This window comes from Heterodontus francisci, chromosome 16 (genome assembly GCF_036365525.1).
Source record: "Heterodontus francisci isolate sHetFra1 chromosome 16, sHetFra1.hap1, whole genome shotgun sequence".
Classification (NCBI taxonomy): Eukaryota; Metazoa; Chordata; class Chondrichthyes; order Heterodontiformes; family Heterodontidae; genus Heterodontus; species Heterodontus francisci.
Window position 1 is genome coordinate 19,779,610 of NC_090386.1, and position 22,685 is coordinate 19,802,294.

Sequence of the window (22,685 nt, forward strand, 5' to 3'; positions counted from 1 at the left end):
GATCAAACCAGCTCTCCCACAGGAGACTGAATTGGCACTGCAGGTAGATGGCCATGAGGTCTGTCTGTCCGAGACTGTGGGAACAGAACTATTGGGGACATTTAAAGTGAACTAATCAATTAAGTATAGCCTACTAACAAAATAACCTCGGAGCTGCAGAGACAGCTTATCAGAAATGACTTCATAACTTCAGGACTGCGGAGGCAACGTATCAGCAGAAGTAGATTAACAAGCAAAAACTAACGGGGCAACTGCAGACTGCTTATTAGTAGCCTATTGTACAACAATCAGCCTAAAGGTTCACAAGGAGATAAGGGGATGGGAAACTGGAGTAAGAAGTTAAGACAAATTGACAAGGCAGTACCCCAATCAGGCCCTGACACCAAGAAACTGCAGAAGTTTGTAGACCAATTGGGAACAAAGAGTAGGTGTTACTGATTTGTATGAATAACTATAATAAGGCTTGATTTGGTGCGAAGAGTTCAGTTCAGGGGGGGTGGGGTTAGTTCAGGTTTACTTTAGTGTGTGTGTTGCTTTTAGTTTTAGGTTAGTTCAGTGTATGTGTTGCTTTTGGTTTTAGTTCAGTTCATTGTTAAGTTTTCTGAAGATGTAACAATTAAGTACTGCAATAAAGCTTCTTAAAGCTACAGTCGGACTTCGTTTCTCTTTGTGCAACTAATGGGATCCAACAATTTGGCGTAGTCGACAGGATAGCTGGAGGATAAAGACCAAAGCACTGGACATCGGACCTTTAACAAGTCCTTGGCCGTTGTCTAAGCTCGGTACTCCACCATGCGATCCCGAACCTTTCTGTTCAATAACTCGAGTCCACTCGGGGGGGGAATACGGAAGACGGAAACCCCCTATATATTCAGGCGCCTTACTCGGCGGTATTCGGCGTAATACCGACCCATGGGCTTCGAAGGAAGCTCCATCGGCTCCAGTTTTTCTGTAAAAATACCCAGTTATACCGACCCTACGGCATTGATAAAATGACCATCGAAGGCAACCGACAGTTACCAACTACCGTCAAAGGTGGGCGGGCCCCACCTGACGTTCCCAAAGATGAAATCCTTCCGCAATTAGAAGAATATATAGAGCAACAGTTTGATTTGGCTAAAACATACACTGAAATTAGGGGGGGAAATGGCACCTCCACGGGACAGTGGTCCCTGGAAGATATAAAGAGAGTTTGGGTAAGGATAAAGAATGGACCCCAATGGTCCTTGGCTGCTAAAGGCCAGAAGGCTCCATGACAAAGTTTATGGCAGAGTGACATAAAAGACTATGTTTTAGAGTAAAAACAAGTTACTGTGTCTTTGATTTGAATGTGTGAATGTTGGAAGCTTCCACGAATGAATTGAATGTCCCTGGGATGTACAGCTTGTGTTCTGTACAACTTGTGTTCTGTAGAACTTACTGTCGTTAACTCTTTGTTGTCTGGCTTTAATGTTGAAAGCATGGGTCTATTAAGTTGTTTGGAATTGAATGGGTGAGAAAAGTGATTGTTGAGTGTATTAATTTCAATTTAAGATTGTGCACCCAGGAATGGAATATAAAATTGAATTATATTTTAAGTTAAAGTTTTATTTTTATTTTAAAAGTTGGTTTTGCAACTGTGAAAAGGCAATGAACAATTTTCTAATAGATAAGCTTCAGCCTTGAAGGTCTGAAGATGTTTGGCAGAAATCCAATTTGAAGTTTAAAACACTGCTTTAATTGGAAACTCTGCTATTGCTTTATTTTGCAGTCTGAACTTGAAGACATGTTTTACTGACTGTGTTTAAGTAGCAAATGTCAGGAATTGGATATTGGTTTAAGGGAGAGAAGGATAAACAAAGGAGATATAGGAAAGAAATCCTGTTTAAAGTTTGTGTAAGGAGTTGGTGTTAAATCTTTTGCGTTAAGAATGTTAAATAACTTTTCCTTTAGTTTTTGGTTTTATTACAGGCCTTTGAAAAGGCACCTGAAGAAAGAACAAGAAAAATGATGTGATTTACCTATCTTTAAAAATAAGCACGTTCTATTCTGTTCTGTGTGTAGTTAATAAGTATTGCAAGTTAATAAGTCTGAGTTAAGTTTATACTATTAAGGTTAATTGACCTGTTAAGTTGAAAAACTGGAAATTTCATTTGTGGCCACAATGAACTTTCAAGTTTATTATGTCAAGTTTTGGAGGAGTCTTCAGTTCCGGACACAAGACTCATTCATATAACATTGGCAGTTTTGGTTTTTAAATATTTATTGCAGTGAATTGGAATTTGGAATCATCTTTGTTATAAAAAAATCCTGGTATTAGAAACCTCTTACAAAAGATGCTAAAAATTTGAAAACAATTGCAGTTTGATCTAAAATGCTGTCTTTCCTGATGGAGATGCTTTCCTTTGAAGTTGATAATGTTACTAATGATTTTGTTGTTTTCAAACCCTAAGGATACCAAAGGATTGAAAAACGTTTAAAGTGGAGAGTAGTTCTTTTCGATCAGAAAAAAAGGTTTCGTAAAGTGACGAAGCTGAGAATGTTTTGCTCCGCCCCCTCGGAGACAAACAAACTGCTGCAGCTATTGTTTTTTTCCATTTAATCCACCACACAATTTTTGCATTGCTGAGAGTAAAACTTATACATATTGGACAGAGTTAAATTTTACATTTCTAAATTGACAGATTAAGTGGACAAATTAACCCATTGGGCTCGGGGCAGAGCCACAATGGATTCTTTGTGTTTTTTTTAAAGCAGGCGACGGCAGGTTCCAAGGCCATGTGAGAACTGATACCACAGTAAGAGATCCAGCAGCTTTGAGAATTTAAGAACTTAATTGCGGACATCAAATGTCACAGCATCTTTATCAATGAGACAAAGTGCTTGAGAAGGAGAGATAGTTGCAAGTGTCTTTAACGTACAAAAAATACCAAGTCTGGGCATAAGAAATTGGAATCAATAAACAAAATTTAATAAATATGAGTGGTTATTTAAAGCACTCAAAGGGAAATTTATCTGACATTTAAGAGGACAATCAAAGTTTTAGAAAACAAAACAGTGGTTTACTGTGTTGGACATTAGCAATGGGTTCTGGTCCATACCACTAAAATTGCATATGATAATATAAAGCTTGAGTTGGTACCGGTAATATTGAATATCTCAGATATCCAGCTACCTGACTGGTGCCCTGAGAAGACCCAAAAGTTGTACAAGGTATTACTGTAACAATTGTTAAGACAAAAATTTGGTGATGAGGGAATAATAAAGGAAAAGAGACATAAACGTAGTTTAGTGAATGACGCAGCCACAGTCCTTAATACGGAAACTTCAATTGTCAATACTATAGATTTGGAAAAGGTGGACCAGAAGATTAGAACTCTTAGTGAGCTAGTAAAGGATATTTTGAAAAAGGAACAAAAGGGACAGAGTGGTGTAGCTAAAGTAGGAAAGCATTTGATGAATACGGTGACAGGAAGGGTGATGAGACTGCCAAGGTATGTCGTAGCAGGTAGTAAGGAAGTAGGACCCATGAGAGAAAGGGTTAAAGATTTGTGAAGGAGCTGTGCAGACAACTGTATGAGCTGAAGCAGGAGATTCTATAGAAACAGACATGAAAGAGGAACAGACGAAGGTGCCTGTTGTGGGAGACAAAGTAATGGTAAAAGGGAAGGGCCTATTGAAACACTGGTCCCAAATGAAGGTATATAAAGTCAACAGCAAATGATAGACTCCAAAGTAAACACCACCTGGTGTGCAAAGAGATACCGGGAGTGGAAGAAAATGTGATTTGTTACATGCAGAGCAACTGAACTAATTACAGGAATGATGAGAGTACTGGAAGGTCATGCTCATACTATTAATGATATCATTTCAAATAATGAAATAATAATAATGTAGTACATATGGACCGTGGATGTTAGAACAAATTCGAGAAAATTTGAGGCAAATTGATGTGGGACAGGTGCCAATTTGGATCAATGACACCCAGTTGGAGGACTTAGCTAGTCACACAAATGATAAAATTACCAGGTACCAAATCAGAAAATTTAAGGTACGTGTAAATACAGGATCTATGAGTATTGGAGTAGTGTTGGGAATACCTGTAATTCTGAGATAAGTTAGGGATGCAATTATACAAAGTAGAAAATATAGGGGTGATAAGGGGAAAGGATTACATAAAATACTATGATATATTACCCTATGTTATGGAAATGTTGTGGAAATTGGAAAAGAGGTAATTGGAACAACATTGTCCATTGTCTGAGTGTAGTCTGGAAAACCAGGTGGTCATGTGTCCTCATCCCAAAGATAAAATGGCAGAATCAAAATGTGGATTTAATGCCACTGTAAATTGCACCATGAAGACTAGGAAAGCATTGTCAGGGCTAACCCATGTGGCCTATGTGGGAAAGGGGAGATATTGCTTAACCACCACAGCAAAGGAGTACCAGTATGGACATAAACGGACTTGTCCAGTGAGCAACAGTACATTTTGGTTCAACCCACAAATACCAACCCGAGTAGGGAAGATGGAGTTGGTAGAGATACATAAACAAAAGACAGAAACAATAACTGTGACAGAAAGTATTAAGGAGGATTTGACAAATTACCTCCAGGAATATGAATATACTATTCAGCCATTGCCCACACGCTTGGGTAAAGAGAGACAGCAGTTAGAAGCCATTGCTGTAGTGTACTACAATCTGGAACAACAGTCGAAGATGCTACAAGATGAGATTGACGAGATAAATGATTCTACCTGGCAGGAGGACTTGTGGAACAGGGGGTCAGACGTGCAGATACACCCCTGGTTTAGAATTATCTCCCATGTCCTGATAGTGGTTTTGGGTATCATGGTGTTGGATGTGACATACTTAATTTGGCAACTTAAGAAATTAATTAGGCAATATGAGAGGATGTATGAATACAGGTTGGACAGCTACCCGAAAAGCAATTAGTGTTCGAACTTGCTCTATAAAAGGAGAGACAATTAGTTATGCCATAAAAGGGTAATTGTATAACCTTTTCATATATACTTAAAATGAATTAATGAATGATCAATGTACTCTAAGAATGGAATTGTATTATGTTTGTACAATCGATTATGTAACAGTGATGCTTAAATGAAATTGTAATTGTACAAGTGTACCACCTTTTATGTTGTAAACAAGTAATTGAAGCCCCTGCAAAACTTATGCCTTTACAGAGTTTCCACAGGCCCCTCTTGTGGCACAAGCAGGCAACGTATTGAGTGTGACCCTTCCGGGTGTTGAAGGCTGTTTCTAGACAAATAGAGACCATTAAAGGCACCTAGGTGGGATCAAGGGAGTGATTCTTAAAGGTGTTTGAAGAATCAAAGGGGGGACTGTGGGAACAGAACTATTGGGGACATTTAAAGTGAACTAATCAATTAAGTATAGCCTACTAACAAAATAACCTCGGAGCTGCAGAGACAGCTTATCAGAAATGACTTCAGGGCTGCAGAGGCAACTTATCAGCAGAAGTAGACTAACAAGCAAAAACTAACGGGGCAGCTGCAGACTGCTTATTAGTAGCCTATTGTACAACAATCAGCCTAAAGGTTCACAAGGAGATAAGGGGATGGGAAACTGGAGTAAGAAGTTAAGACAAATTGACAAGGCAGTACCCCAATCAGGCCCTGACACCAAGAAACTGCAGAAGTTTGTAGACCAATTGGGAACAAAGAGTAGGTGTTACTGATTTGTATGAATAACTATAATAAGGCTTGATTTGGTGCGAAGAGTTCAGTTCAGGGGGGTGGGGTTAGTTCAGGTTTACTTTAGTGTATGTGTTGCTTTTAGTTTTAGTTCAGTTTATTGTTAAGTTTTCTGAAGATGTAACAATTAAGTACTGCAATAAAGCTTCTTAAAGCTACAGTCGGACTTCGTTTCTCTTTGTGCAACTAATGGGATCCAACAGAGACTTTCTTTGGAAAGTTAGAAGAGCCAGGGAATGAGTCAAGTGGATTTTCCCTAAGTGAGGCTTAGTGAGCCAACCCAATATTGTGAGAGTTAGCACAGGCTGCCCAGTCTGAAACTGAAGCAGAGGGAGTCCGTGATTGCTACTATTTAAAGAATGAGGTACTGATGAGGAAATGGAGTTCTCCCCACAGACCTGAAAGCAAGGAGTGGACAGTATTTCACCAGTTAGTGGTGTCGCAGAGGTACCAGAGAGAAATATTAACAACATAACTAGGAGCAGGAGTAGGCAATTCAGCCACTCAAGCCTGCTCCACCATTCAATACGATCATGGCTGATCTCATCTCAGCCTGAACTCCATTTTCCTGCCCATTCTCCATAACCCTTCAACCCATTACTAATTAAAAATCTGTCTATCTCCTCCTTAAATTTACTCAATGTCCTGGCATCCACCTTACTCTGGGGTCGTGAATTCCACAGACTCATGACCCTTTGAGGGAACTAATTTCTCATCTGTTTTAAATCTGCTACCCCTTATCCGAAAACTATGACCTCTTGTTCTCGATTGCCCCAGAAGAGGAAACATCCTCTCTACATCTACTTTGTCAATCCCCTTAATCATCTTATATACCTCAATTAGATCTCCTCTCATTCTTCTAAGCTCTAGACAGTAAAGGCTCAATTTCTCTTCATAAGACAAACTCCTCATCTCCGGAATCAATCTGGAGAATCTCCTCTGAACTGCCTACAAGACAACTACATCCCACCTCAAGTAAGGAGACCAAAACTGCATGCAATACTCCAGGTGCGGTCTCACTAATGCCTTGTACAGTTGCAGCAACACTTCCCTACTTTTATACTCTATTCCTTTCGCAATTAATGCCAAAATTCCATTTGCCTTCCTTATTACCTACTGTACCTGCATTCTAGCTTTCTGAGATTCATGCACGAGGACACCCAGATCCCTCTGCACCAAAGCACTCTAAAGTTTCTCTCCATTTAGATAATAACTTGCCTTTCTATTCTTCCGACCAAAATGGAAAACCTCACACTTATCCATGTTAAACTCCATCTGCCAAATTTTGGCCCATTCACCTAACCTAGCCATATCCATTTGTAAATTTCTTATTTCTTTATTGCAACTTACTATCCAACCTATTTTAGTGTCATCTGCAAATTTGGCTATAGTACCTTCTATCCCTGCATCCAAGTCATTAATATAAACTGTAAATAGTTGGGGCCCGAGGACCGAACCCTGTGGCACCCCACTAGTTACATCTTGCCAACCAGAAAAAGACCCATTTATCCCGACTCTCTGTTTTCTGTTGGTTAGCCAATCCTCTCTCCAAGCTAATAAATTGGCCCTAACCCCATGTGATCTTACCTTGTGCATTACCCTTTTGTGCGGCACCTTATCAAATGATTTCTGGAAGTCCCGATATACTACATCTACAGGATCCCCATTATCCACTTTGTTTGTTACAGCTTCGAAGAACTCTAGTAAATTAATTAAACACGAATACCCTTAATAAAACCATGCTTTGATGGATTGCGTTTTGACTTTCTAAATGTCCTGTTATTACTTCCTTAATAATGGATTCTAACAATTTCCCAACGACAGATGTTAAACTAACTGGTCTATAGTTTCCTACTTTCTGCCTCCCTTCCTTTTTGAATAAGGGCGTTATATTAGCTTTTCTCCAGGGAACCTTTCCCGCATCCAGGGAATTTTGGAATATTATCCGGGGAATTTTGGAATAGAAGGGCCCATGAGACAACAGTGGCTGTACATGCTGGTATAGGAAAGACCGAAACCCGCATAAGACATCAGCTCGACTGGCCGAAACTCCACAAAGATGTGGTGGAGTACTGCAGGAGTTGCCACATGTGCCAGGTTGAGGGGAAACCCCAACCTATAGTGAAACCTGCACCCCTAAGTCCTGTACCGGTGTTCGGAGGACCCTCCAGCAGAGGGCTGGTGAACTGTAAATGAGTCCCACCGAGAACAAAAAGGGACAGGCAGGCACAAGACTGGTTAAAGGTTAGAAAGGGAAGGGGTAAAAGCGACCAAGAGGGTAGGTTAAAGGAAGTCCAAGCAGAATCCCGGATAAAAACCCCTACTGTCTGGTCAGCCAACCCTGAAAAATTTGAAAAGTTAGACCCCACATCCTCCTATGTAAATTCAGACACTCGAAGCACCCCACAAGAGTTGCTAACAGCATTTCCAGGAAACTGCAGAGACAAAGACAGACCTCTAGGGGGCAGAGAAACAGTAAAGATGATGCCTCACCTGGTCCAAGTGCCACAAGGGAGTGCAGTAGAGTCTGTACAAATACCTGCAGGCAGGAGTGTTTCAGAGGACAAAGGGCAGATTAGCAAAGAATCCTCCCCCAGAGTCAGAAAAAACAAAGAGAATCACCCATCCCCTGCAGTCAAAAGACTTTGCATGACTCAGCAAAGCACTGAAAGAGTGTTCAGGATAGACCTGCATACTACTGATTCTCCTGAAAAAAAAAATCCAACTCAGGGCTAATTAAACCTAACCATCTCAAAAACACCCAAGGCAGCCATGGAAATCGGCAAACTGAAGAAAAACTTCCCCAAAGAGCCACATGTTTATTGGGATGCCAAAAAGGGGGTAATTAAAGCAGCACTGCCACTAAGAAAAGACAGGCTGTAATAAGTTTTAGGATTTATGAATGAATGGGAATGAATGAGAAAAATGCATGTTTTTTTTCTGCATCTTATATTTTTTCTCAACCCTTTTAATGAAATGCACTTTTCTCAAATCCCATTTCATTCTGCTGGGTGTGGAGGTGTCATGCAGACCTTCCACCTACCAAGAATGAGGCATATTAAATTTTGTTATATGAACATGGACTTGAAAACTGTTGCTGAAGTGAAGAAATGACTTGTTTAAAAAAAAAATCACCATGCCCTTGGCTGGAAAAACATTTGCATATTAACAGACAGTGCTTGTGGAGACAAAGCGGTTCCTTCCCTTATCCAATTTAACCCACAATGGACTTTGAGCACCAGACACTGAAGGTGAGGGAGCTCCAATTTCAGGATGACTGCTGGGATGTCCGAATCCACAAACAGACGTGGCTAGACCAGCTGGTCACGTGACTAGCCTGCTTGGCAGCCTGGTTTTTCTGAATTGTACAAACAGCTTGAACTCAAAGACTGCAGAATGCTCCTGGACTGAAGACGACCTCTCCTGTCTGTCTGCTCCCATCTCTTTCTCACAGAACTCCAAATCCACTGAAGACACATGACCCCCAAGAGAGAAAAGTCTCCTACAGCGAACAACGTTTAAGAAGAATACTGAGCCCCAATGAAAAGCAAGATATAACTACAATCAACAACTCTACAGTGAGCTCAAAGAACCATAATGAAAACCCTCTTCAGATATTGCCTCAAACTTTTCCACTATATTTTTCTTCTGCTCTTTTCTGTCTCTATCTGCACGTGTGTATCGCATATGCATGCTAACGTGGGCACGTCGCGTATCCGTATGCGTTAAGCAAATTAGAGTTGAAGTTTAATGAAGTTCTTTCTTTTTTTTTCTTTAAACCTAAGAAAACCTATCTGGCTAGTTTCTTTGCCTTAAATTGGAAAGCGGTGAACAAGGATTCACCAAGGAGGAGCTAAAAAAGTGTGTTTAAAATTAAACCCTGTTACGGTAAAACCAGGTGAAGGCTGAGAAGAAACCCTATACCCCTTTCTCACCTGATCGAAACACTAGCTTTCTTTTAAAATTCCAGACTTATTAATTAACTGAATATAAACTCCCCATCTGCTGTGGTGGGATGAGAACTCATGTCTTCAGATCATCAGTCCAGGCCTCTGGATTATATTATGTCCCATAACATAACCATTATGCTACCATCCAAAGCAAGGGTAGGGGACAACGCCTTCAGAAGAGACGAGGAGAAACCTGGAAAAGAAATCTTAACACCTTGCCCAGCAGGGACACCATCATTCCCAAATTCCCACAAACTGCAATCACTGGTTTTGGCTTTAGGTCAGCTTCCCACTTCCAACATCGCTCACACTGACCTTCTTTGGGATTGGACTCCCTCTCTGGCTCAGGTCGTCCTCCATTTGTCGTGAACGCTGCAATAACACACATTTTACATTAAAACTTCACATCAGTTGTTTTCAAGCTGACAAAGAGACACAAAACAAAACTTGTATTTTTACAGTATCTTTCATAGAACTAAGGGCAATGAAGTCCTTTTGAAGTATACTCACTGTTGTCATCTAGGAAATGGGGCAGCCAATTTGCACACAGCAAGATCCCACAAACCGCAGTATGATAATGACAAGGTAATCTGTTTTAGTGATGTTGGTTGAAGGATACATGTTGGCCTGAACTCTGTGGAGAACTCCCCTGCTCTTCTTCGAAATAGTGCCACGACACAGACAGGGTTTTACTCATTGTCTTCAGTACCTGCCACAAAATCTATCCCCTAACCACCGACTCGCCCCTTTCCCTGGCCAATGTTTGAGGTTGAACCAGAGGATCCACAACCTTGACGTCCCATTTCACCAAACTGCGTTTCCAACCCCTTATCCACATCAGCACCAAGACTGGCCACTTGCACTTCCATAACATCGCCAGTCTCTGCCCTGTCTCAGACCATCTGCTGCTGAAAAGCTCACCCATGCCTTTTCTATCTCTGGACAGGACTATTCTAATGTTTTACTGACCAATATTCTACCTTGCACTGTCCATAAACTTGAGTTCATTCAAAACGCTGCTACCCACATTCCAACTAGCACCAAGCCCCATTTACCCATCAACCCTGAGCTCGCTGACCTACATTGGCCCCTGATCCAGCAGCACACCCTCCCAATCTTTGTGACCTTCTCCAGCCCTACAACCTTTCTAAGCATTCTTCCAATTCTGGCCTCTTGCACGTCCCCAATTTTAATCGGTTCCCCATTGGTGGCCGTGCCTTTAGCTGCCTGGGTCCAAAGTTGTTAATTTCCCTCCCTAAACCATTTCACCTAGCCTCCTTTAAGACACTCCTTAAAACTCTTTGACCTTGTCCAAATATCCCCTTATGTGGCTTGGTATAAAATTTGGATTAAGAACACAAGAAATAGGAGCATAAGTAGACCATTTGGCCCATCGAGCCTGTTCCGCCATTCAATACGATCATGGCTGATCTTGGGCTTCGATTCCGCTTTTGCCCTCTCCCCATATCCCTTGATATCCGACGAGACCAAAAACCTATCTATCCCAGCCTTAAGTGTATTCAATGAAGGAGTATCCACAACCCTCTGGGGTAGAGAATTCTCAAGATTCACGACCGTTTGAGTGCAGTAATTTCTCATCTCAGTGCTGAATGATTGGCCCCTTATCCTGAGACTGTGCCCCATGTTCTAGATTCCCAACCAGTGGAAACAATCTCTCAGCTTCTACCCCATCAAGCTCTTTCAGAATCTTGTATGTCTCAATTAGATCACCTCTCAATCTTCTAAACTCCAGAGAATATAGGCCCAATTTACTCAGCCTCTCATCATAGGATAAACCCCTCATCCCAGGGAGAAATTTAGTTAGTCTTCGCTACACTGCCTCCAGTGCAAGTATATCCTAAAACCATAGAAAAATTATGGCACAGAAGGAGGCCATTCAGCCCATTGTGTTCGTGCCAGCCGGAAAAAAACTAGCCGCCCAATCTATTCCCACCTTCCAGCACCTGGTCCATAGCCTTGCCAGTTACAGCACTTCAGGTGCGTGTCCAGGTACCTTTTAAAAGAATTGAGGGTTTCTGCCTCCACCATCATTCCTGGCAGTGAATTCCAGACACCCACCACCCTCTGGATGAAAAAGTTTTTCCTCATGTCCCCTCTAATCCTTCTACCAAACACCTTAATCTGTGCCCCCTGGTAATTGACCTCTCCGCTCGGGGAAACAGGTCCTTCCTGTCTACTCTATCTATCCCCCGTACAATTTTGGTAAGACTTCTTTATTCCTGTACTCCAATCCCCTTGCAATAAAGGCCAACATGCCATTTGCCTTCCTAATAGCTTGCTGCGCCTGCATGTTAACTTTGTGCATTCCTTGTATGAGTACACCCAAGTCTCTCTGAACATCAACAATTACCAGTTTCACACCTTTTAAAAAAATTATGCTTTTATGATCAAAGTGAACAACTTCACACTTCCCTTATACTCCATCTGCCATCTTGTTGCCCTCTCACTTAACCTGTCTATATCTCTTTGCAGCCTCTCTATGCCCTCTCGCAGCTTACCTTTCCACCCAGCTTTGTATCATCAGCAAACTTAGATACATTACTCTGTCTCTTCATCCAAGTCATTAACAGAGTGTAAATAGCTGAGGCCCCAGCACTGATCCTTGCAGCACCCCACTATTCAGTGCCTGCCAACTTGAAAATGCCCCATTTATGCCCAGTCGCTGCTTCCTGTCTGTTAACCAACCTCTAACCATGCTAATATGTTACCCCCAACACCATGAGCCCTTATCTTTCCCATTAATCTTTTATGTGGCAGCTTATCGAGTGCCTTTTGTAAATCCAGGTATACCATATCTACTGGATCCCCATTATCTACCCTACTAGTTACATCCTCCAAAATTCTATTAAATTTGTTAAACAGGATTTCCCTTTAGTAAATCCATGCTGCCTTGTTCTAATAATACTGTGCTTTTCCAAGTGCATTAAGACTTCTTTAATAATAGTTTCCAGCATCTTCCCAACAACTGATGTTAGGCTAACTGGCCTGTAGTTCCCTGTTTTCTCTCTACCTCCTTTCTTGAAAAGCGGTGTAACATTTGCCAACTTCCAATCTGACTGGACCATTCCTGAATCTAAGGAATTCTGGATCATAGCCAGCTCATCCACTATCTCTGCAGCTATCTCTTTTAGAACCCTAGGGTGTAGGCCATCTGGTCCAGGGACTTGTCAGATTTTAGCCCCTCAAATTTCTCCAATACTTTTTCTCAGCTGATATTAATTTCCTTAATTTCCTCACTCTTTTCAGCCCCTTGGTTACTGCCTATTTCTGGTATGGAACTTGTGTCTTCTACTGTGAAGACAGACACAAAATATTTGGTCAATGCCTCTGCCATTTCCTCATTCCCCAAGATGATTTCTCCTGTGTCTGCCTCTAAGGGACCAATATCTACTTTAGCTACTCCTTTCCTTTTAATGTACGAATCAAATCTCTTACAATCTGTTTTTATATCGCGGGCTAGTTTACTCATTCTATTTTTTCCCTTTTTATCAACTTTTTGGTGGCCCTTTGCTGGTTTCTAAAACAATCCCAATCCTCAGACTTGCTACTATTATTTGCAACATTGTAAGCCTCTTCTTTTAGTCTAACACTCTCCTTAACTTCCTGAGTGAGCCACGGATGGGTCTTTCTTGACTAGTTTTTGTTTTTGAATGGAATGCACTTTTTTTGAATCCTTTGAGTTGTTTCTTGAAATATTTCCCACTGTTCATTGACCACCATACCTTCCAGTCTATTTACCCAATTAACCTTAGCCAATTCTCCCCTCATACTTTCGCGATTGGCTTTAAGATTCTTGTTTCTGATTGAAATGTGTCACTTTCAAACTTAACATGAAATTCAATGTTATTATGATCACTATTTCCCAGTGGATCTTCTACTACGACATTGCTAATTAACCCTATTTCGTTACACAATACAAAATCTAAGATAGCTTTATCCCTAGTCGGTTTTACAACGTACTGCTCTGTCACAAAAAACATTCTACAAATTCATCTTCTAGACCACTGTTGCCAATTTGATTGTCCCAGTCTATATGCAGATTAAAGCACCCCCACCACCCCCGACAATTATGACATTACCTTTGTTACAAGCTCAAATAATTTCCCATTTAATGTTCTGTCCAATAATATAACTACTGTTAGGGGGCCTGTAAACTACTCCCACCAGTGTTTTCCGACTCCTGCTATTCCTAATTTCCACCCAAACCGATTCTACTTCTGAGGCCAGATCCCTTCTTATTAATCTCCTTTGTCATCCTTTATCAGGGCTACTCCTCCTCCTTTGCCATTCTGTCTGTCTCTCCAAAATTTGTGAATTCTGGAATATTCATTTCCCAACCTTGATCTCCTTGTAACCATGTATAGGTAATGGCAATTAGATCTAGATCATTTACCTCTATTTGTGCCATTAGCTCATCCATCTTATTACAGATGCTTTGTGTATTCAGATAAAGGAACTTTAATTTTATTTTCTTTACCTCTATTCCCTGCAATGACCTTATTTGCCGATGTACAATTTTAGTTAAACTCTCTGTCCCTTCCTGTCCCATTCTGTTGGCATTTATCCACCTCACTATCCTGCTCCGATGCCCTGACCTCTCTCTTTGGATTTCAAAATTTTCCTTTACCCAAACCCTCCTCCCCTCTATTAGTTTAAAACCCTGCCCACAGCATGAGTTATGTGATTGGCCAGGACACTGGTCCCAGCCCGGATCAAATGAAGCCAATCCCAACAGAATAGCTCCGTCTTCCTTGAGTGCTGAAGCCAGTGCCCCAAGAATCGAAATTCCTTCTTTCCACACCACTCTTTGAGGCATGCGTTTAGTTCTCTAATCTGCTTAACAATCCGTAGACGATTACCTTCGATGTTCTGCGTTTTAGTTTGGATCCTACCTCCACAAATTCTCTAAGCAGTACATCATTTCTGGTTCTGCCTATGTCATTGGTTCCCACATGGACCACAACAAGTGAATCCGCCCCCTTCCACTCCAGGTTCCTCTCCACCCACAAGGAGATGTCCTTAACCCTGGCACCGGGCAGACAACACAGCCGTTGGAGCTCCCGGTCACAGCTGCAGACAACAGCACCAATCCCCCGACGATACTGTCTCCTCTTCACTCACCGCACGGGAATGGCATCTTTCACCATGGTGCCAAGGTCAATCCTCTCATCCACCTTGCAGCCCTTCTCTTCATCCACACAGGTAGCAAGGACCTTGTACCTGTTGGATAAGGTCAGGGGCTGAGGCTCCTCCATCACAACATGCTGATTCCCCCTACATACATCACTCGCAGTCATACCCTCCTGTCCCTGACTATTGGCCATCTCTAATGCTTTCCTTACTCTAAGGGACGTGACAGCCTCCTAGAACAAAGCATCCAAGTAACTCTCACCTCCCTGATTAAGCTCCTGTGAGGTGCCTTTATAGTGCCTTGACCATGCCAAAGGCACTATATAAATACAAGTTATTGATGCAAAGTCTTATTTGATAAAGACAGCACCTCTGACAGTCCAGCATCCCCTCAATTTTTTTTTTTATTCATTCATGGGATGTGGGCGTCACTGGCTAGGCCAGCATTTATTGCCCATCCCTAATTGCCCTTGAGAAGGTGGTGGTGAGCTGCCTTCTTGAACTGCTGCAGTCCATGTGGGGTAGATACATCCACAGTGCTGTTAGGAAGGGAGTTCCAGGATTTTGACCCAGCGACAGTGAAGGAACGGCGATATAGTTCCAAGTCAGGATGGCATGTGACTTGGAGGGGAACTTGCAGGTGGTGGTGTTCCCATGCATTTGCTGCCCTTGTTCTTCTAGTTGGTAGAGGTCACAGGTTTGGAAGGTGCTGTCTAAGGAGCCTTGGTGCATTGCTGCGGTGCATTTTGTAGATGGTACACACTGCTACCACTGTGTGTCGGTGGAGGGAGTGAATGTTTATGGATGAGGTGCCAATCTAGCGGGCAGCTTTGTCCTGGATGGTGTCGAGCTTCTTGAGTGTTGTTGGAGCTACACCCATCCAGGCAAGAGGTGAGTATTCCATCACAGTCCTGACTTGGGCCTTGTAGATGGTGGACAGGCTTTGGGGAGTCAGGAGGTGAGCTACTCGCCACAGGATTCCTAGCCTCTGACCTGCTCTTATAGCCACGGTATTTATATGGCTACTCCAGTTCAGTTTCTGGTCAATGGTAGCCCCTAGGATGTTGATAGTGGGGGATTCAGCGATGGTAATGCCATTGAATGTCAAGGGGAGATGGTTAGATTCTCTCTTGTTGGAGATGGTCATTGCTTGGCAATTGTGTGGTGCGAATGTTACTTGCCACTTATCAGCCCAAGCCTGGATATTGTCCAAGTCTTGCTGCATTTCTACACGGATTGCTTCAGTATCTGAGGAGTCGCGAATGGTGCTGAACATTGTGCAATCATCAGCGAACATCCCCACTTCTGACCTTATGATTGAAGGAAGGTCATTGATGAAGCAGCTGAAGATGGTTGGGCCTAGGACACTACCCTGAGGAACTCCTGCAGTGATGTCCTGGAGCTCAGATGATTGACCTCCAACAACCACAACCATCTTCCTTTGCGCTAGGTATGACTTCATCCAGCGGAGGGTTTTCCCCGATTCCCACTAACCTCAGTTTTGCAAGGGCTCCTTGATGCCATACTCTGTCAAATGCTGCCTTGATGTCAAGGGCAGTCACTCTCACCTCGCCTCGAGTTCAGCTCTTTTGTCCATGTTTGAACCAAGGCTGTAGTGAGGTCAGGAGCTGAGTGGCCCTGGCCGAACCCAAACTGGGCGTCACTGAGCAGGTTATTTGTAAGCAAGTGCCGCTTGATGGCACTGTTGATGACACCTTCCATCACTTTACTGATGATTGAGAGTAGGCTGATGGGGCGGTAATTGGCCGGGTTGTCTTGTCCTGCTTTTTGTGTACAGGACAGACCTGGGCAATTTTCCACATTTCAGGGTAGATGCCAGTGTTGTAGCTGTACTGGAACAGCTTGGCTAGGGGCGCGGCAAGTTCTGGAGCACAGATCTTTAGCATTATTGCTGGAATATCGTCAGGGCCCATAGCCTTTGCAGTATCCAGTGCCTTCAGTCGTTTCTTGATATCATGCGGAGTGAATCCAATTGGCTGAAGTCTGGCATCTGTGATGCTGGGGACTTCAGGAGGAGGCTGAGATGGATCATCAACTCGGCACTTCTGGCTGAAGATTGTTGCAAATGCTTCAGCCTTATCTTTTGCACTGATGTGCTGGGCTCCCCCATCATTGAAGATGGGGATATTTGTGGAGCCACCTCCTCCAGTTAGTTATTTAATTGTCCACCACCATTCACGGCTGGATGTGGCAGGACTGCAGAGCTTAGATCTGATCCGTTGGTTATGGGATCGCTTAGTTCCGTCTATCGCATGCTGCTTATGCAGTTTGGCAGGCAGATAGTCCTGTGTTGCAGCTTCACCAGGTTGACACCTCATTTTAAGGTATGCCTGGTGCTGCTCCTGGCATGTCCTCCTGCACTCTTCATTGAACCAGGGTTGGTCTCCTGTCTTGATAGTAATGGTAGAGTGGGGGATATGCCAGGCCATGAGGTTACAGATTGTGGTTGAGTACAATTCTGCTGCTGCTGATGGCCCGCAGTGCCTCATGGATGCCCAGTTTTGCATAGCTAGATCTGTTCAAAATCTATCCCATTGAGCACAGTGGTAGTGCCACACAACACGAAGGAGGGTATCCTCAATGTGAAGGCGGGACTTGGTCTTCACAACGACTGTGCGGTGGTCACTCCTACCAATACGTTATGAACAGATGCATCTGCGGCAGGCAGATTGGTGAGGACGAGGTCAAGTATGTTTTCCCCTCTTGTTGGTTCCCTCACCACCTGTCGCATACCCAGTCTTGCAGATATGTCCTTTAGGACTTGGCCAGCTCGGTCAGTAGTGGTGCTTCCGAGCCACTCTTGGTGATGGACATTGAAGTCCCCCACCCAGAGTACATTCTGTGCCCTTGCCACCCTCAGTGCTTCCTCCAAGTGCTGTTCAACATGGAGGAGTACTGACTCATCAGCTGAGAGAGGGCGGTAGGTGGTAATCAGCAGGAGGTTTCCTTGTCCATGTTTGACCTGATGTCATGAGACTGCATGAGGTCCAGAGTCGATGCTGAGGACTGACAGGGCAACTCCCTCCCTCCTGTACACCACTGTGCCGCCACCTCTGCTGGGTCTGTCCTACCGGTGGGACAGGACATACCCGGGGATGGTGACGGCACTGTCTGGGACATTGTCTGTCAGGTATGATTCCATGAGTATGACTATGTCAGGCTGTTGCTTGACTAGTCTGTGGGACAGCTCTCCCAACTTTGAGACAAGCCCCCAGATGTTAGACTTTGCAGGGTCGACAGGGCTGGGTTTGCCGTTGTTGTTTCCGGTGCCTAAGTCGATGCCGGGTGGTCCGTCCGGTTTCATTCCTTTTTATTGACTTCGTGGCGGTTAGATACAACTGAGTGGCTTGCTAGGCCATTTCAGAAGGCATGGAAGAGTCAACCACATTGCTGTGGGTCTGGAGTCACATATAGGCCAGACCGGGTAAGGACAGCAGATTTCCTTCCCTAAAGGACATTAGTGAACCAGATGGGTTTTTTACAACAATCGACAATGGTTTCATAGCCATCATTAGACTTGCTTTAAATTCCAGATTTATTCATTGAATTCAAATTCCACGTTCTGCTGTGGTGGGATTTGAACCCATGTCCCCAGAGCAATACCCTGGGTTTCTGGGTTACTAGTCCAGTGACAATACCACGACGCCACCGCCTCCCCTTTTGCAGTAAAAACAAAATACTGTGGATGCTGGAAATCGGAAATAAAAACAGAAAATGCTGGAAATACTCAGCAGGTCTGGTAGCATGGAGTATACTGTATTCGCTGCTCATAATGTCGTCTCCTCTACATTGGGGATACCAAACGCAGATGGGGTGACCGCTTTGCGGAACACCTCCGCTCAGTCCAAAAATATGACCCGAGCGTCCAGTTGCTTGCCATTTCAACATACCCCACCCCACCCCTCTCATGCCCACATTTCTGTACTGGGCCAGCTGCAGCGTTCCAGTGAACATCAATGCAAGCTCGAGGAACAGCACCTCATTTTCCGATTCGGCACGCTACAGCCTAGTGGACTGAACATCGTTCAATAATTTCAGTGCACAACTGGCACTTTTTTTATTTTTATTTTATTTTGTTACTTTTTTTTGGTTTTTTACCATGTGCCTGCCTACTGATTTTTTCATGTTTGAGCTTTTGGCTAGGGTTGCCGTTATTCTGTCATTAACACTCCCTGTGCACTAATGCTTTGTCTTTCACCACACCATTAGCACGCTCTCTTTGCCTTTGCCCCATGATCTCCTTGTCAGTTAATCTCTCCAGCCCTCTGTCGTATCACACACCTTCCTTGTTGTTCTCTTTTTACCCCCCACCCATGCTTAATTTGCTTAAAACGTATCACATTTCTAACCTTTGCCAGGTCTGATGAAAGGTCACTGACCTGAAATGTTAACTCTACTTCTTTCTCCACAGACGCTTCCAGACCTGCTGAGTATTTCCAGCACTTTGTTTTTATTCCTTCAATACTGCACTGGAGCGTCAGCCTAAATTATGCGTTTAGGTCTCTGGAATGGGTCTTGAACCCATGGCCTTCTGACACAGAGACGACAGTACTCCCACTGAGCACAGGTGACACTGGCAATCAGCTCCACAAGGGCTTACTGGGTAAGTGCAGCACGCAGCTGAACCACAGGCCAAGAAAGTAGCAGGACGGACTTCTGGCCTGTGCTGAACTAGTATCCAGAGCAGAGATGGCACTCTACTTAGCCTCAGCATTCCCAGACTAGGGTGTGGGCGAACAAAAATGGCCAGGCCTTTCATACCTGGTTGCTGTCCAGTGACCCCTGTTGGCAGCCTAGGTGTACAGACAGAATTGGTATTGGTGGTGATGCCTTCTTTTGTCAAATACTCTGCCAACACTCACTGTCTAGCTCACATGTCAAGAGCTGCCACTTGTGACAGACCAATAGAGTTTCTGGTATCAATGGAACTACACTCCATCATGAGTCAGTACATTGATAAGAGGAAAATAAACACACAAATATAGTGATCCATTGCGTACTTATAAATATATGTGCACAGGCATTTCTTGTCCACAAATCTCACTTCTGGTTGTCATGGTTTTCAACATTTGTCAACATTTAACATTGAAAAAGCACATGTAGTGGGAATCTCCTATGTAAACAGGTCCTGGTCATGGTGTAGTTACAGGTTGCAACCATGAAATGCTGCTGAAGCTTCATTGTATCCTGCATCACTACACCAGGTGCCAGCCTGTGATCAATGCCACAGGAGATGTACTACCATCCTGAAACACAGTAGATACAAGGGGTTGGTGATGTTCCACTGTTACAGTCCAGTCACCAACAATAAACTGATAGAATACTCTGTTCAGAAAATGTCACCATCCTGTTTTGAAGGTTATCGCCCAATCTAATGGTGAATGGAACTCTGGCAAGGCTGAAGAATCCCCTCAGCTTCAAAACCACAACTTTGGAAGTCAGAGCAAAGCTGAACCAATTGAAACTGCCCAAGGTTTAACTGGATAAAAAGAATCTCACGCACTTCTATTACAACTGTGATAGTCAGTCATCAGGTACACAGCTCAATCTGTTAATTTTCAAAGTCCCTCTGGAACACAGCCTCAGCGAGTCCTTTTACTTCCCAAGACTTTTCTCTCCTTTCAGCTGCAAGGACAGTGTCCAGACTGCGGACACCGCCATGCTGACCGGTAATATTCTTGGATGAATAGTAAGAATCACTGTAGCAGATCTTCCCTGTGATGAGCCTGAGAACAGGTAGACCTGACCCCACCTGTGCCGGATGGAATCACTGAATCATGATAGCTTGGTTACAATAATCAACTCTCTACCAGCTATCGAAGGATAGAATCACAGAGTAAATATTCTGTACGGAAAGAAACAGCACTGCGACTGCGACTTGACCTGACTTGGCCTGACATTCAGTGGAGCACAGTATTAGTTGTATTTGGGTAATCTCTATGCTCAGTGAGTTAACATCTATGCCTACCTTCATGGCAGAAAGCTCTCCAATGGGTTTGGTAATCATCTTCCCTCCGTCTGAATACATCATCTTAGCCTGCAGCAGGGAGAGGCGATAAGACAGTGAGTTGTTGGCTCACGATTACATGGACACATAGAAAGAACAAAGGACCTCTCCTGCCCATGTAATTCCCCAGCATGCAATTACAATATCAAACATTACTGCACAGCAGGTCGTCACTTCGCCTATCGTGTCTGTGCATCCATTGCAGCTCTCCACTCAAACCACATTTCTCGGTCTGTCTCCCTACCCATCAATGTTTTCCTCATTTCACTACATATTTAAGTTCTTCAAATGTCATGACGGACAATCATTAATCGTTGTGAAGAAGTGGTTAATTCCTGAATACTAAATTTTAGCTTTTGCCTGTTAAGTGAAGGCTGGAAATGTTGGCATCAGTCTCATTTCCAGTGAAATGAAAAGCAAAAACCGAACAACAGAGGCTACAAACTGTCACTGTTCACTCAGCCTTGAGAGGTACCATAGATCTCTCAGCAGTGAGATATCCATAACCATATTTTGACCAGCAATTTGAGAAACTCCTTCATGAACATCACTGAGGAACTTGGTAAAGTTAAATCCTTGCAAGAAGGTGTATGGGAGGCCTTCTGAGGTAATCCTTTGATAACATCTGAATATGCAATAGAGAAAAGTATATAACAAGAGGGCTATTCGAACAGATACGTCGGAACTCGCCAAGACTTTTCCAGTCAATCCCCTCGACCTCGAGGATCAATTCTCTGGTACGCTGTACTGTAAATGTGAACTGAGTATATGTCATTGTTGTTAGTAATGGTCATCATAAAGTCAGAGTTAGAAGCATTTACGGCACAGAAGGAGGCCATTCAGCCCATCGAGTCCATGCCGGCTCTCCACAGAGCTATGCAGTCCCCGGCTCGATCCCCATAGCCCTGAAGTCTATTTCTGTCAGGTGGCCATCCAACTTCCTTGTGAAGTCAATGATCGTCTCTGCTTTCACCACCTTGTGAGCAGCGAGTTCCAGGTGATTACCACCCGCTGCGTAAAAAAGTGCTTCCTCATATTCCCATTGCATCTTTTGCCCAAACTGTCAACTTGTATCCCCTAGTCGGAGTACTATTTAATAGCAGTTTTTTCTTGTCTAACTTATCTAAGCCTGTCATAATCTTGTACACTTCTTTTAAATCTGCCCTCAATCTCCTTTGCTCTAAGGAGAACAAACCCAGCTTTTCCAACCTTTCCTTGTAACTAAAATCCTCCATCTGTGAAACCATTCTGGTAAATCTCTTCTGCACCCTCTCAAGGACCCTCACATCCTTCCTGAAGTGACCAGAACTGGGCGCAATACTCCAGTTGAGGTCTAAGCAAAGCTTTATAAAGTTTCAGCATGACTTCCCTACTTTTGTACTCAATGCCTCCATTTATATAGCCCAAGATCCCATTACCCTTTACTAACCACTCGCTCAATACGTCCAGCCACCTTCAAAGATCGATGCACATGCACCCCCAGGTCCCTCTGCTCCTGCACTCTCTTTGGAACTGTGTCATTAAGTATATATTGCCTCTCCCTATTCTTTCTGCCAAAATGCATCACCATACACTTGTCAGTATTAAACGCCATCTGCCACCTTCCTGTCCATTCTGCTAGCCTATCTATATCCTGTTGCAGGCAGTTCATATCATCGTCGCTGTTTGCCCCACCTGCAAGTTTGACGTCATCAGCAAATTTTGAGATCCTGCTCTGTATTCCAAGAGTCAAGTCATTTATATATAGCAAAAAAGCAGTGGTCCCAGCACTGACCATTGGGGAACACCGCTGTTTACTATCCTCCAGTCTGAAAAGCAATCATTTACTACGACTCTGTTT

At 43.4% G+C, this 22,685-nt stretch overlaps 1 protein-coding gene across 2 annotated transcripts in view; it reads right to left on the reverse strand.

The window, feature by feature from the left end:
- LOC137377997 (ubiquitin-conjugating enzyme E2 C-like) overlaps positions 1-22,685 on the reverse strand; it is a 141,914-nt gene that overhangs the window by 90,809 nt on the left and 28,420 nt on the right. For both annotated transcript variants that reach the window (XM_068048026.1, XM_068048027.1), the window contains exons 5-6: positions 20,807-20,875; positions 9,982-10,038 (exon numbers count right to left, since the gene is read on the reverse strand). In XM_068048026.1, the coding sequence (XP_067904127.1) occupies positions 9,982-10,038; positions 20,807-20,875 (126 nt within the window). The remainder of the gene's footprint in view (positions 1-9,981; positions 10,039-20,806; positions 20,876-22,685) is intronic.